Below are 15,110 nucleotides of genomic sequence, written 5' to 3' on the forward strand. Positions count from 1 at the left end.
CCGGCCGGTCCGGAGAGGCCGCTGCCCCGGGAGCCGGCGCGGAGGGCGAGCGCGGAGGCCCCGGTGCTCTGCCGGGCGCGGGAGCGACGGAGGCGCGGCCCTCGGCCCCGCGGGACCCCGCCCACCTCCCGGCCCCGCCCCGGCCCCGCCCCTCCGGTGACGAAAGACGCCGCGGGACGGCCTTCGCCGCGTTGCCACGGTGACGGCGGCGCGTCCCGCGGGGGCGGGAGGACGCGCTTCCGGGGCGGGGCGGGGCGGCCGGAAGTGCGTGGCCGCCGGGGCCATGGCGGCTCTCGGCGTCGTCTGCCTGCTGCTGGGGCTGGCGTCCTGGCGGCCGGCCCCGGCCCGGGCCTCGGGCGAGGAGTTCTGGCCGGGCCAGTCGGCGGCCGACATCCTGTCCGGGGCGGCGTCGCGCCGACGGTGAGCGCGCGTCCGGCGGCCGCAGGGGGCGGGGCGGGGCCCGCGGGCCTGGCGGGGCCCCACGGCGGGGGTCGCCGGGGTCGGGGTGGAGACCAGACAGCCAGCCGCGGGGCCCACGTGAGGGCCCGGGGCGGGGCTTCAGGGAGGGGGGCCGGGGCGCCTGCGCCGGGGGTCCAGGGAGAGGACCTGGGGGCGGGGCTCCAGGGAGGGGGGCCGGGCCTGGGCCGGGGGTCCAGGGAGAGGACCTGGGGGCGGGGCTCCAGGGAGGGGGGCCGGGCCTGGGCCGGGGGTCCAGGGAGAGGACCTGGGGGCGGGGCTCCAGGGAGGGGGGCCGGGCCTGGTCCGGGGGTCCAGGGAGAGGACCTGGGGGCGGGGCTCCAGGGAGGGGGGCCGGGCCTGGGCCGGGGGTCCAGGGAGAGGACCTGGGGGCGGGGCTCCAGGGAGGGGGTCCAGGGAGAGGACCTGGGGGCGGGGCTTCAAGGAGGGGGGCCGGGGCGCCTGCGCCGGGGGTCCAGGGAGAGGACCTGGGGGCGGGGCTCCAGGGAGGGGGGCCGGGGCGCCTGCGCCGGGGTTCCAGGGAGAGGACCTGGGGGTGGGGGTCCAGGGAGAGGACCTGGGGGCGGGGCTCCAGGGAGGGGGCCTGGGGCCTGGTCCGGGGGTCCAGGGAGAGGACCTGGGGGCGGGGTTCGAGGGAGGGGGCCCGGGGCCTGGGCCGGGGGTCCAGGGAGAGGACCTGGGGGCGGGGCTCCAGGGAGGGGGGCTGGGGCCTGGTCCGGGGGTCCAGGGAGAGGACCTGGGGGCGGGGTTCGAGGGAGGGGGCCCGGGGCCTGGGCCGGGGGTCCAGGGAGAGGACCTGGGGGCGGGGCTCCAGGGAGGGGGCTGGGGCCTGGTCCGGGGTCCAGGGAGAGGACCTGGGGGCGGGGTTCGAGGGAGGGGGCCGGGGCCTGGGCCGGGGGTCCAGGGAGGGGCCCAGAGGCCAATCAGGGGTTGGGTCGGTGGGACAGGCCAGCGTTCGGTGGCAGCAGGGTAGATTGTGGAGTTAGTTGGAACCTGCTGCCCTCTGGGTGGTCACCCCCAGGCTTGCTCCGATGTGTCCCCATTCATCCGCATCCCGAGCCCGGGAGGTGGGCGGAGCCTGACTCACCCGGCTCGCCAGGGCCCGTGCTCTTTGTCCCTGTGCCCATGGTGGGCGTTGATGGATAGAAACCACAGGCAGGCTGCTTTACCTGGCCGTCAGGGGGGACGGCACAAAGCAGACCCAGACATGGGTGTGACCTTGCCCTGGGCCGTCTCTGTGCCGGAGGGTGGTAAAGCAGGAACCCAGCACAGGTAAAACCCACACTGAGAGCAGTCCTGACGGTGTTTGCATTGAGGCCTAGGAGTTGGGCGTCCGGAGAGGGATAGCGGTTTCCCAAGTCGTTATAATACTGCTTCTGGCCACTGCTTGTCTTTCTTCCTCCGGCCAGAGACAGAAATGAGAGCTAGCTATGACCACACCTCACGCCTAAAACAAATCCGCAAGAATTGCTGTTCTTGTTACTAGTTTTTATTTTGAAACTGTCAGACACATAACACTATTCTCGTGACTTGGAGTGAACTCGTGAGCACTCGTAGCTTTGAACTCCAACCCTGGAAGTAGGCTCTGCATCCTCAGTAATCACGGAGCTCTCCCTGGGCTCTCTAGACCGCCGTGCAAACCGCAGCGCACTGATGCCCAGGTTCCGCCGCTGGCCGGGCAAGGTGTTGATGCTGGGGCCTCCACTGCTGGTGTGGGGAGCTTTCCAGGTGCCTGTCCCCGAGTCAGGAGGGTGGACACCCCCCTGTGCAGGCCAGGACCTGTGGGAGGCGTGGAGGGGAGCACATGGGCCTGGGCAGGCGGGTGTTGTGTGCGTGGCCTCACCAGAACCATGTCCTGCTCCTGTCCATGTCAGGTACCTTCTGTATGACGTCAACCCCCCCGAAGGCTTCAACCTCCGCAGGGACGTGTACATCCGCGTGGCCTCCCTGCTGAAGACCCTGCTGAAGACGGAGGAGTGGGTGCTGGTCCTGCCCCCGTGGGGGCGCCTCTACCACTGGCAGAGCCCGGACATCCATCAGGTCCGCATCCCCTGGTCAGAGTTCTTTGACCTGCCGAGTCTCAATAAGAACATCCCCGTGATCGAGTACGAGCAGTTCATCGCAGGTGAGGCTGCGGGGCGCGGTGGGAGCAGCTAGCGGGCCGGGCGGTCCTCGCTCACGTGGAGGGCTGGCCGCCCAGCCCAGCGTCTCCCTCAGGCCTGCCGCAGCGCGTGGGCATGCGGAGGTGGGGGGCTTCCCAGCCTGCCAGCTCCTCCCGGGGTTCCCCAGGGAAGTGGACGGCCCTAGGGGCCGCCTACAAGGACAAAAGGCGTTGGTCCCACGGACGCGGGCGGGGGGCGGGCGTCCCTGCGGCAGGGCCACGCTGCGTTCTTCTCCCGTCTGGTTGTATGTGAGGGCACTTATTTGGAAGCCTTAACCTCTGTCTGGCTTTGGTAAGTGGTCCTTCCCTGCAAGACGCCTGGGCGGGGGGGAGGGGGGGGAACAGATGGGCTTCCTGGAGCTGGGGGGGGATGGGTTTCCTGGGAGACTCCTGGGAGCCCTGAGGGGGGTTGGCTTCCAGGGAGGGGGGGACAGGTTGGGGGGGGACTATGGGCTTCCTGGGAGCCCTGAGGGGAGTGGACTTTGTGGGAGGGAGGTCAGGTGGGGGGGGAACTATGGGCTTCTTGGGAGCCCTGGGGGGGGTAGCTGGGCTTCCTGGAGGGGGGGGCGGGAAGATGGGCTTCCTGTGAGAGGCCTGGGAGCCCTGTGGCCTGTGGGAGGAGGGGGAAGATGGGCTTCCTGGGAGACTTCTAGGAGCACTGAGGGGGGGCTGGGCTTCCTGGGGGGGGGCAGGAAGATGGGTTTCCTGGGAGCCCTGGGGGAGCGGGCTTTAGGGGGGGACAACCGGCTTCTTGGGAGCCCTGTAAGGGGTGGCTGACTTTCCTGGGAGCCTTGGGTGGGAGGGGACGGGCTTCCTGTGAGAGGCTGGGGGGGGGGTGGGGAAAGGGCTTCCTGGGAGCCCTGGGGGATATGGGCTTCCTGGGAGTCCTGGGGCAGGGGTTGAGGGGGTGGGGAGGACGGGCTTCCTGTGAGAGGCTGGGGGAGGGGCGGGGGAGGACGGGCTTCCTGGGAGTCCTGGGGCAGCGGTTGGGGGGTGGGGAGGACGGGCTTCCTGTGAGAGGCTGGGGGGCCGGGGAACGGGCTTCCTGGGAGTCCTGGGGGGGGCTTCCTGGAGATACCTGGGAGCTTGGGAGGGTGGGTGTGGGCCGGGGAAGATGGGCTTCCTGGGAGGGGGGGGGGCGGGGGGGGGGAACGGGCTTCCTGGAGACACCTGGGAGCTTGGGAGGGTGGGTGGGGGCCGGGGAACGGGCTTCCTGGGAGTCCTGGGGGGGGGCTTCCTGGAGACACCTGGGAGCTTGGGAGGGTGGGTGGGGGCCGGGGAACGGGCTTCCTGGGAGCCCTGGGGGTGGGGGGGACGGGCTTCCTGGAGACACCTGGGAGCTTGGGAGGGTGGGTGGGGGCCGGGGAACGGGCTTCCTGGGAGTCCTGGGGGGGGCTTCCTGGAGACACCTGGGAGCTTGGGAGGGTGGGTGGGGGCCGGGGAACGGGCTTCCTGGGAGCCCTGGGGGTGGGGGGACGGGCTTCCTGGAGAGGCGGGTGCGCCCTGCGGGGAGGACGGCCTCCTTCCCCTGTGGACGGGGCTCAAGCTGCTGCCGCAGCGGCGATGCCGGGGCAGCACCGCGCCCGTGGGCAGCGTCTTTGCCTCACCAGTGGTGAAAGAGGAGCTCGGGGCCTGGCCTTGGCACCCGCTCCGAGCCCCGACTGGGCGCCCTGGGGGGGGCCGTCCTGGTTGCGGTGGGGTGGGCCGTCCGTGCCGCCTCTGGGCGGGTCCTCCGGGGGTGTGGCCTGGCCCCTCCTGGGGCGCCTTTCAGAGGGTTTCGGGTGGGGCGGGCAGGCTCGTGGCCCCTGGGTGGGGGAGGTCAGCCAGCCCCAGGGAGGGGTGTGGAGCAGAGCTAGGAGCGCAGGCGCGCGTGTCCTCCGGGGACGCCAGGCTGCCGGCACACTCAGGTGCCGCAAGACCAAGAAGACGCTCGGGGAGCCTGTGGAGAGGCCACTGCCCCGCCCCCCCTCCCAGCCACGCGCTCGCGTCCTCCGGGCCTCTGGGAAGGAGCTGATCCGGCACGGCGGCTCTGGGCACTCCTCGGCTGCCCTGCGTTTTCCTGTCCTTTTTCAGAGTCCGGGGGGCCCTTTATCGACCAGGTGTACGTCCTGCAAGGCTACGCGGAAGGCTGGAAGGAGGGCAGTTGGGAGGAGAAGGTGGACGGGCGGCCGTGTACGGACCCGCTGCTGTACTCCCAGGACAAGCACGAGTACTACAGGTACAGAGCAGACCCTCCAGGGCGCCGGGCCCCGCCCCCGCGCTGTCAGCGAGGGGACGCCCGCCCTCCCCCCCCCCCCCCCCGCCTGCCTCGGACGCCAGCCCTCCCCACGCACAGGCCCCCACCATGCGGGATGGGGTGGCCGTGCAGTGCCGCTCGCCCGCACCCTTGCGCGGAACCGGGGCTGTCGCTGAGACTCCGCCCGCCTCTCCCCTGCCCGCCCCTCCCATGAGGGTACCGCGCCCATGAGGCCACTGCCTGCCGTCCTGGTCCTGCATGTTTGCACTTTATAAGGACCATACTTGCACACGTGTGTACCTTCCATCACCTCTTAACTGGATGAGAACACGTGTGTGCACACGACCGCGCACCTGGGCAGGAACACGTGTGTGCACACGACCGCGCACCTGGGCAGGAACACGTGTGTGCACACGACCGCGCACCTGGGCAGGAACACGTGTGTGCACACGACCGCGCACCTGGGCAGGAACACGTGTGTGCACACGACCGCGCACCTGGGCAGGAACACGTGTGTGCACACGACCGCGCACCTGGGTAGAAACACGTGTGCACGTGATGACCGCGCACCTGGGTAGAAACACGTGTGCACGTGATGACCGCGCACCTGGGTAGAAACACGTGTGCACGTGATGACCGCGCACCTGGGCAGGAACACGTGTGTGCACACGACCGCGCACCTGGGTAGGAACACGTGTGTGCACACGACCGCGCACCTGGGCAGGAACACGTGTGTGCACACGGCGACCGCGCACCTGGGCAGGAACACGTGTGTGCACATGATGACCGCGCACCTGGGTAGGAACACGTGTGTGCACACGACCCGCGCACCTGGGCAGGAACACGTGTGTGCACACGGCGACCGCACACCTGGGTAGGAACATGTGTGTGCACACGGCGACCGCGCACCTGGGCAGGAACACGTGTGTGCACACGACCGCGCACCTGGGTAGGAACACGTGTGTGCACATGGCGACCGCGCACCTGGGTAGGAACACGTGTGTGCACACGACCGCTCACCTGGGTAGGAACATGTGTGCACGTGATGACCGCGCACCTGGGCAGGAACACGTGTGTGCACACGACCGCGCACCTGGGCAGGAACACGTGTGTGCACACGGCGACCGCACACCTGGGCAGGAACATGTGTGCACACGACCGCACACCTGGGTAGGAACACGTGTGTGCACACGACCGCGCACCTGGGTAGGAACACGTGTGTGCACACGGCGACCGCACACCTGGGCAGGAACATGTGTGCACACGACCGCACACCCGGGTAGGAACACGTGTGTGCACACGACCGCGCACCTGGGTAGGAACACGTGTGTGCACACGACCGCGCACCTGGGCAGGAACACGTGTGTGCACACGGCGACCGCGCACCTGGGCAGGAACACGTGTGTGCACATGATGACCGCGCACCTGGGTAGGAACACGTGTGTGCACACGACCGCGCACCTGGGCAGGAACACGTGTGTGCACACGGCGACCGCACACCTGGGTAGGAACATGTGTGTGCACACGGCGACCGCGCACCTGGGCAGGAACACGTGTGTGCACATGGCGACCGCGCACCTGGGTAGGAACACGTGTGTGCACACGGCGACCGCGCACCTGGGTAGGAACACGTGTGTGCACACGACCGCGCACCTGGGCAGGAACACGTGTGTGCACATGGCGACCGCGCACCTGGGTAGGAACACGTGTGTGCACACGGCGACCGCGCACCTGGGTAGGAACACGTGTGTGCACATGGCGACCGCGCACCTGGGTAGAAACACGTGTGTGCACACGGCGACCGCGCACCTGGGCAGGAACACGTGTGTGCACACGACCGCACACCTGGGTAGGAACACGTGTGTGCACACGACCGCGCACCTGGGTAGGAACACGTGTGTGCACATGGCGACCGCGCACCTGGGTAGGAACACGTGTGCACACGGCGACCGCGCACCTGGGTAGGAACACGTGTGTGCACACGACCGCGCACCTGGGCAGGAACACGTGTGTGCACATGGCGACCCGCGCACCTGGGTAGGAACACTGTGTGTGCACACGACCGCTCACCTGGGTAGGAACATGTGTGCACGTGATGACCGCGCACCTGGGCAGGAACACGGTGTGTGCACACGACCGCACACCTGGGTAGGAACACGTGTGTGCACACGGCGACCGCACACCTGGGCAGGAACATGTGTGCACACGACCGCACACCTGGGTAGGAACACGTGTGTGCACACGACCGCGCACCTGGGTAGGAACACGTGTGTGCACACGGCGACCGCACACCTGGGCAGGAACATGTGTGCACACGACCGCACACCTGGGTAGGAACACGTGTGTGCACACGACCGCGCACCTGGGTAGGAACACGTGTGTGCACACGACCGCGCACCTGGGCAGGAACACGTGTGTGCACACGGCGACCGCGCACCTGGGCAGGAACACGTGTGTGCACATGATGACCGCGCACCTGGGTAGGAAACACGTGTGTGCACACGACTGCGCACCTGGGCAGGAACACGTGTGTGCACACGACCGCGCACCTGGGTAGGAACACGTGTGTGCACATGATGACCGCGCACCTGGGCAGGAACACGTGTGTGCACACGGCGACCGCGCACCTGGGCAGGAGCACGTGTGTGCACACGGCGACCGCGCACCTGGGTAGGAACACGTGTGTGCACATGATGACCGCGCACCTGGGCAGGAACACGTGTGTGCACACGGCGACCGCGCACCTGGGCAGGAACACGTGTGTGCACACGACCGCACACCTGGGTAGGAACACGTGTGTGCACACGGCGACCGCACACCTGGGCAGGAACATGTGTGCACACGACCGCACACCTGGGTAGGAACACGTGTGTGCACACGGCGACCGCGCACCTGGGCAGGAACACGTGTGTGCACACGACCGCGCACCTGGGTAGGAACACGTGTGTGCACACGGCGACCGCGCACCTGGGCAGGAACACGTGTGTGCACACGACCGCACACCTGGGTAGGAACACGTGTGTGCACACGGCGACCACTCACCTGGGCAGGAACACGTGTGTGCACACGACCGCACACCTGGGCAGGAACACGTGTGTGCACATGATGACCGCGCACCTGGGCAGGAACACGTGTGTGCACACGACCGCGCACCTGGGCAGGAACACGTGTGTGCACACGATGCTCTCGCCAGCTGGCATGTTGGCTTGTTTTCCAGAGGCTGGTTTTGGGGTTATGAAGAAACCAGGGGCCTCAATGTCTCCTGCCTGTCGGTCCAGGGGTCGGCCTCCGTCATCGCGCCCGTGCTTTTGAAGAACACCTCTGCTCGGTGAGTGTGGGTGTTCCATCCGGCGGCCAGCGGGCCGGCCCGGGCACCTGGCAGACCGCAGGACGGGGGGAGGACGGGGAGGCTCGCAGCAGGGCTCCCAGCCCGCGTGGGGGGGTGGCCTCTGTCCTCCCCCCGGGGCTGCTCAGCCCCGGAGCCCTGAGTGCAGCTGGGGTGCTGAGACAGGATTCACTCCTCCCTGAGTCTACGCAGGCCTCAGGCGTGTGGCGTGTGGCGTGTGGCGTGTGGCGGGGTTGAGCCAGGCCTGGGGCCGTGACCGGAGCCGGGCTCGGGCTTGGCCTGCCTGGGGTTAGAGATGCCGAGCAGGCTGGAGCAGCGGGCTCTGCTCTTCAGAAAGAAACTGCCCCTGCGCGTCTTGCCCTCTACCCCCTGGGCGGGGAGGATTCTGGGGTGCACCCTTGGCCCTGGGGCTATGAGGGCCGGGTGGGGCGAGGGCTGGCCAAGCCGTGAGACCCGGCACTGGTGGGGCCTCCAGGAGTGGGGGCAGTGGTGAGTCCATGGGGCCTTTGTTGTCACCTTGAAGCAGACATCCAGGTCATGAGCCCCTCTGAATTCTTTCTCTGCTGTCTCACTTGGGGCCGGGGGCGTCTCGCGGGGGTCTGTCTTATGGGGTCTGGACCCCTCCTCACTTTTCTGTGGTTAAACACAGGTCTGTGATGCTAGACAGAGCGGAGAACCTGCTCCACGACCACTACGGGGGGAAGGAGTACTGGGACGTGAGTGCTGCTTCCTCCACGGCTCCCGCTTGTGTGTGGTGCTGCGCGGCGGGCTGGGTGGAGACGTCTGGCTGTGGCCCCCGCTCCCTGGCTGTGTGTAGGCCCCGTCCCCGCTCCCTGGCTGCGTGGGGTCCCGTCCCCGCTCCCTGGCTGTGTGTAGGCCCCGTCCCCGCTGCCTGACTGTGTGTAGGCCCCGTCCCCGCTGCCTGACTGTGTGTAGGCCCCGTCCCCGCTGCCTGACTGTGTGTAGGCCCCGTCCCCGCTGCCTGGCTGTGTGTAGGCCCCGTCCCCGCTCCCTGGCTGTGTGTAGGCCCCGTCCCCGCTCCCTGGCTGCATGGGGTCCCGTCCCGCTCCCTGGCTGCATGGGGTCCCGTCCCCGCTCCCTGGCTGTGTGTAGGCTCCGTCCCCGCTGCCTGACTGTGTGTAGGTCCCGTCCCCGCTCCCTCACTGTGTGTAGGTCCCGTCCCCGCTGCCTGACTGTGTGTAGGCTCCGTCCTTGCTGCCCGGCTGTGCAGGGTGCCCTGGGGTTAGGTTGTCTCTCCGGGCTCAGCCCAACCCTCCTTCTGTAGACGCGACGGAGTATGGTGTTTGCCAGGCACCTGCGTGCAGTGGGGGACGAGTTCAGGAGCAAGCACCTCAATTCCACAGACGCCTCGGACCGCATCCCGTTCCAGGAGGACTGGGTGCAGATGAAGGTAGGAGGAGCGGCCGGAGCCATCTCTGCATTCCTGCCAGCACGGGGCTCTTGTCTGCCTCCTGCAGACACCGCTGCCTACAGACGGGGCAGGAGTCGCTGGTGTGGAGCTGCTCCAGCCTCCCCTGAGAGGAGGAGGGCCCCGTGGTGACAGGCCGGGAGTGGGGAGCAGGCGGGATGGTGGTTTGCTCAGCAGGTCCAGCATCCCGGCAGCCCTTACGCAGTGGAACTCACACAGTTAGGGAGGAAGAAGCTGCTGCTGTCCGGAGCTTCCGGAGGAGGCGCGGCCAGTCCCCACCCAGTAACGTGGACAGTGACACACTGGGTCCCTCGTGCCAGCCAGCTCCTTGTTGTGAGCACCGTGTCTCAGAGAGGACCTGTGCGGGTGTTAGGCCGTCTCCAGTGGTACCCACAGGGCCTGGCGCTGTGCGGGTGTTAGGCCGTCTCCCGATGACACCGCAGAGCCTGGCGCTGTGCGGGTGTTAGGCCGTCTCCCGATGGCACCACAGGGCCTGGCGCTGTGCGGGTGTTAGGCCGTCTCCCGATGGCACCACAGGGCCTGGCGCTGTGCGGGTGTTAGGCCGTCTCCCGATGGCACCACAGGGCCTGGCGCGGTGCGGGTGTTAGGCCGTCTCCCGATGGCACCACAGGGCCTGGCGCTGTGCGGGTGTTAGGCCGTCTCCAGTGGTACCCACAGGCCTGGCGCTGTGCGGGTGTTAGGCCGTCTCCAGTGGTTTTTTTTTTTTTGGCCAGTCCTGGGCCTTGGACTCAGGGCCTGAGCACTGTCCCTGGCTTCTTCCCGCTCAAGGCTAGCACTCTGCCACTTGAGCCACAGCGCCGCTTCTGGCCGTTTTCTGTATATGTGGTGCTGGGGAATCGAACCTAGGGCCTCGTGTATCCGAGGCAGGCACTCTTGCACTAGGCTATATCCCCAGCCCCTCCAGTGGTTTCATAGTCAAGTTACTTGGATAATCCTGAGTGAAAGAAAGTAGGAAGCTGGTGACTTTTCTTTTGACCCTGTTTCAGAGTTCCACTTCCTGTTGCTGTTTCACCCGGTGCGTGGTGACTGGAAAGGCTGATCCCCCCCCCCCCCCCAGTACCTCAGAGCCGCCGAGCGCACCGGTGGCGTGCGTGGATGGGTCCCAGGGCCTGACTGTCTGTGTTCTCTGCAGGTCAAACTGGGCTCCTCGCTCGGGGGTCCTTACCTCGGTGTGCACCTGAGGAGAAAGGATTTCATCTGGGGACACAGGGAGGACGTGCCCAGCCTGGAGGGGGCCGTGCGCAAGATCCGGAGCCTCATGCAGACGCACCGGCTGGACAAGGTGTTCGTGGCCACAGATGCCATCAGGAAGGGTAGGTGACCCCACAGACGCCCTCAGAAAGGATAGACGGCTCTGAGCTCCAGCCTCATTTCTTTATATGTTATTTTTGGGTGTCTTGGGTCTTGAACTCAGGGCCGGGGTGCTGTCCCTGAGCTCTTCAGCTCAAGGCTGGCACTTTACCACTGTAGGCCACAGGGCTTCTGGTTTTCTGGTGGTTCATTAGAGAGAAGAGTTTCATGGGTTTTCCTGCCTGAGCTGTCTTGAACAGCGATCCCCCTATCTCAGCCTCTGGAGTAGCTGGGACCACAGGGGTGAGCCACCAGCCCCGCCTGATGAGATGCGGGGCAGGCCTCGGCCTGTGTGACCACCGCAGCGCTGACTGAGAGAGCAGGTAGCATGGCGGGCGGCTCCCGGCAGACGCCCTGTCAGCGCCTGTCCTCCGCCCTGCAGAACAGGAAGAGCTGAAAAGGCTGCTGCCGGAAATGGTGAGGTTTGAGCCCACCTGGGAGGAGCTGGAGCTCTACAAGGACGGCGGCATCGCCATCATCGACCAGTGGATCTGCTCTCACGCCAGGTACCCGCCGCCTTGCTAGAAGGTTCTCACTTCCGAGCACTCCACGCTCAGAGCAGCGCCTGTGCCCCTCGCTCACTCCCGCCTCCTTCTTACCTCTCCTTGGTGATGCTGGGGTGCTGAGGCCCCGCCTCCTCCTGGGCCGGGTGCTGAGGCCCCACCCCCTCCTGGGCCCGGTGTGCTCTGAGGCCCCGCCTCCTCCTGGACACCCCCTGCCTTCCCCCCCTGTGTGCTGTGGCCCCGCCCCTCCTGGGCCCCAGTGTGCTGAGGCCCCGCCTCCTCCTGGGCCCCTGGTGTGCTCTGAGGCCCCGCCCTCCTGGGCCCCGTGTGCTCTGAGGCCCCGCCTCCTCCTGGACACCCCCTGCCTTCCCCCCCTTCCCGTGTGCTGTGGACCCGCCCCTCCTGGGCCCCAGTGTGCTGAGGCCCCGCCTCCTCCTGGGCCCCTGGTGTGCTCTGAGGCCCCGCCCTCCTGGGCCCCGTGTGCTCTGAGGCCCCGCCTCCTCCTGGACACCCCCCCCCCGCCTTCCCCCCCCTGGGCTGTGGCCCCGCCCCTCCTGGGCCCCGTGTGCTGAGGCCCCGCCCTCCTGGGCCCCAGTGTGCTGAGGCCCCGCCTCCTCCTGGGCCCCTGGTGTGCTCTGAGGCCCCGCCCTCCTGGGCCCCGTGTGCTCTGAGGCCCCGCCCTCCTGGCCCCGTGTGCTCTGAGGCCCCGCCTCCTCCTGGACACCCCCTGCCTTCCCCCCTCCCGTGTGCTGTGGCCCCGCCCCTCCTGGGCCCCAGTGTACTGAGGCCCCACCTCCTCCTGGGCCCCTTGTGTGCTCTGAGGCCCCGCCCTCCTGGCCCCGTGTGTTCTGAGGCCCCGCCTCCTGGACACCCCCCGCCTTCCCCCCCTGGCTGTGGCCCCGCCCCTCCTGGGCCCCAGTGTGCTGAGGCCCTGCCTCCTCCTGGGCTGGGGTGCTGAGGCCCCGCCTCCTCCTGGGCCCCTGGTGTGCTCTGAGGCCCCGCCCTCCTGGGCCCCGTGTGTTCTGAGGCCCCGCCTCCTCCTGGACACCCCCCCGCCTTCCCCCCCCTGGGCTGTGGCCCCGCCCCTCCTGGGCCCCAGTGTGCTGAGGCCCTGCCTCCTCCTGGGCCCCTGGTGTGCTCTGAGGCCCGGCCTCCTGGGCCCCGTGTGCTCTGAGGCCCCGCCTCCTCCTGGGCCCCAGTGTGCTGAGGCCCCGCCCTCCTGGGCCCGTGTGCTGAGGCCCCCGCCTCCTCCTAGGCTCCGCCTCCTGGGCCCCGTGTGTTCTGGGGCCCCGCCCCCTCCTGGGCCCCAGTGTGCCCTGAGGCCCCGCCCTCCTGGGCCCCGTGTGCTGAGGCCCCGCCTCCTCCTAGGCTCCGCCTCCTCCTGGGCCCTGTGTGCCCTGAGGACCCGCCCTCCTGGGCCCCGTGTGTTCTGAGGCCCGCCCCCTCCTGGGCTCCAGTGTGCTCTGAGGCCCCGCCCCCTCCTGGGCCCAGTGTGCCCTGAGGACCCGCCCTCCTGGGCCCCGTGTGTTCTGAGGCCCCGCCCCCTCCTGGGCTCCAGTGTGCCCTGAGGCCCGCCCTCCTGGGCCCCGTGTGTTCTGAGGCCCCGCCCCCTCCTGGGCTCCAGTGTGCCCTGAGGCCGCCCTCGCCCTCCCTGGGCCCGGGTGCCCGCGCCCTCCAGGGCGGTTTCTGGCCGTCCTAGGAGGGAGCCCCGCCTTGGGCAGCCTGGCCGCAGGTCCCGGGCCGCGTGGAGTGGCCGCTCCTTCCGGTCACCCAGAGAAGGGGTTCCGCGGCCTGGCGTGTGCGCGTGGGGCGTTGGGGTCCTGCTGCGGCCAGTGGGGGGGACGGGAGCCCTGGCCTCGCCCACCGTCGTGGGCCCGGAGCCTCACCTCCCCGCTTGGCAGGTTCTTCATCGGCACCTCCGTCTCCACGTTTTCCTTCCGGATCCACGAGGAGCGAGAGATCCTGGGCTTGGACCCCACGACCACCTACAACCGCTTCTGTGGAGACCAAGAAAAGCCTGCGAGCAGCCCACGCACTGGAAGATCGCCTACTGAGCCGCCGCGGCGGGGGCCGTCGGGGGGCCGGCGTCGGGGCCTGCGAGCAGCCCACGCACTGGAAGATCGCCTACTGAGCCGCCGCCTCGGGGCCGTGGGGGGCCGGCGTCGGGGCCTGCGAGCCAGCGCGCGAGCCGCCGCCTCGGGGGCCGCCTGGGGGCCGGCGTCGGGGCCTGCGAGCCAGCGCGCGAGCCGCCGCCTCGGGGGCCGCCTGGGGCCGGCGTCGGGGCCTGCGAGCCCGGGTGGGAGGCGCTGTCCCGAGCCGCGGGCCCGGGCCTGGTGGAGCCGGGGGCGGAGGGCGGCACCGGAAGGCCCCCAGCCGGCCGCGTGCTGTCGGTGCGGGGCGGGCCTGTGGCGGCCGGCGGCTCCCGCGTCCCCGGATGGACTCGGGCTCGGGCTCCGGGTGAATCCTGTGCCCCGAGAAGGACCGAGGGCCCCGCCGCCCGGGCCCCGCCGCTGCAGCTGGGGCGCCGCGCCTCGGCCAGCGTGGACACCCGGGCCCGGGAGGGAGCCGCCCCCCCCATGCCGCCGGGGCGGGCCGAGGCTCAGCCCCGCGGTGGGCCCCGGATGGGAGCCCGGCGGAGAGACGACGTGGTCACCCTCCATTTGTACGCCCATGTCAGTAAAGTTCCTTTTCTAGAAATGGCCCAGAACGAGCCTGTCTCCTACCCCGTGTCCCAGGCCGCGGCCTCGCACCGCGCCTCTCCCCGGACTGCACACCTGCTCCGCCGCGGGCCAGGCTGGCGGGAGGGGATGGGAGGACACGGGGATGGGAGGACACAGGGGGATGGGAGGACGCGGGGTGTGGAGGACGCGGGGTGTGGAGGACTCGCGGTGTGGAGGACGCGGGGATGGGAGGACTCGGGTGTGGAGGACGCGGGGATGGGAGGACTCGGGTGTGGAGGACACGGGGATGGGAGGACACGGGTGTGGAGGACGCGGGGTGTGGAGGACTCGGGGATGGGAGGACACGGGGATGGGAGGACTCGGGTGTGGAGGACGCGGGGATGGGAGGACACGGGGATGGGAGGACTCGGGTGTGGAGGACACGGGGATGGGAGGACACGGGTGTGGAGGACGCGGGGTGTGGAGGACTCGCGGTGTGGAGGACGCGGGGATGGGAGGACTCGGGTGTGGAGGACACGGGGATGGGAGGACACGGGGAAGGGAGGACTCGGGTGTGGAGGACGCGGGGATGGGAGGACTCGGGTGTGGCTTGTGGGCTGCTGCCCTGATCCTCACCCTGCGGGTCTGGGGGAGTCTGAAGTCCATGGCGAGGGCCGTGGAGCCCAGCTCCTCCAGTGGCCTGGGGCTTGTGAGCTCAGTGGAGCTGCTGGCCTCCGCGGTCGCAGGTGGTGACGACACGGGCCGCGGTCACCCGGCTCTGGCTCCACGTGCCGTCTGTCCGGCCGCCAACCCCGTCTGCTGGTCTGCCGGCCGAGCTGAGGCTGGGCGAGGGGACAGAGCTGGCGCGTCTCATCCTGCGGCTGCCCCTGTAGCTGGGAGGCCACGAGGCTGCGGGGCTCAGGGTGG

General features: G+C 69.2%; 1 protein-coding gene across 1 annotated transcript; it reads left to right on the plus strand.

Annotated features, from left to right (window-relative positions):
* The first annotated feature begins 264 nt into the window (after positions 1 to 264).
* Pofut2 (protein O-fucosyltransferase 2) lies at positions 265 to 13,592 on the plus strand. The gene is given in 10 exon segments (XM_048346087.1): positions 265 to 420; positions 2,352 to 2,602; positions 4,712 to 4,856; positions 8,092 to 8,202; positions 8,870 to 8,936; positions 9,506 to 9,631; positions 10,803 to 10,983; positions 11,403 to 11,526; positions 13,425 to 13,537; positions 13,540 to 13,592. Coding segments are annotated over 10 exon segments (1,293 nt in total). The 5' UTR covers positions 265 to 283; the 3' UTR covers positions 13,578 to 13,592.
* The last annotated feature ends 1,518 nt before the right edge of the window (positions 13,593 to 15,110 follow it).

The sequence above is a fragment of the Perognathus longimembris genome, chromosome 5 (assembly GCF_023159225.1).
Source record: "Perognathus longimembris pacificus isolate PPM17 chromosome 5, ASM2315922v1, whole genome shotgun sequence".
Taxonomy (NCBI): Eukaryota; Metazoa; Chordata; class Mammalia; order Rodentia; family Heteromyidae; genus Perognathus; species Perognathus longimembris.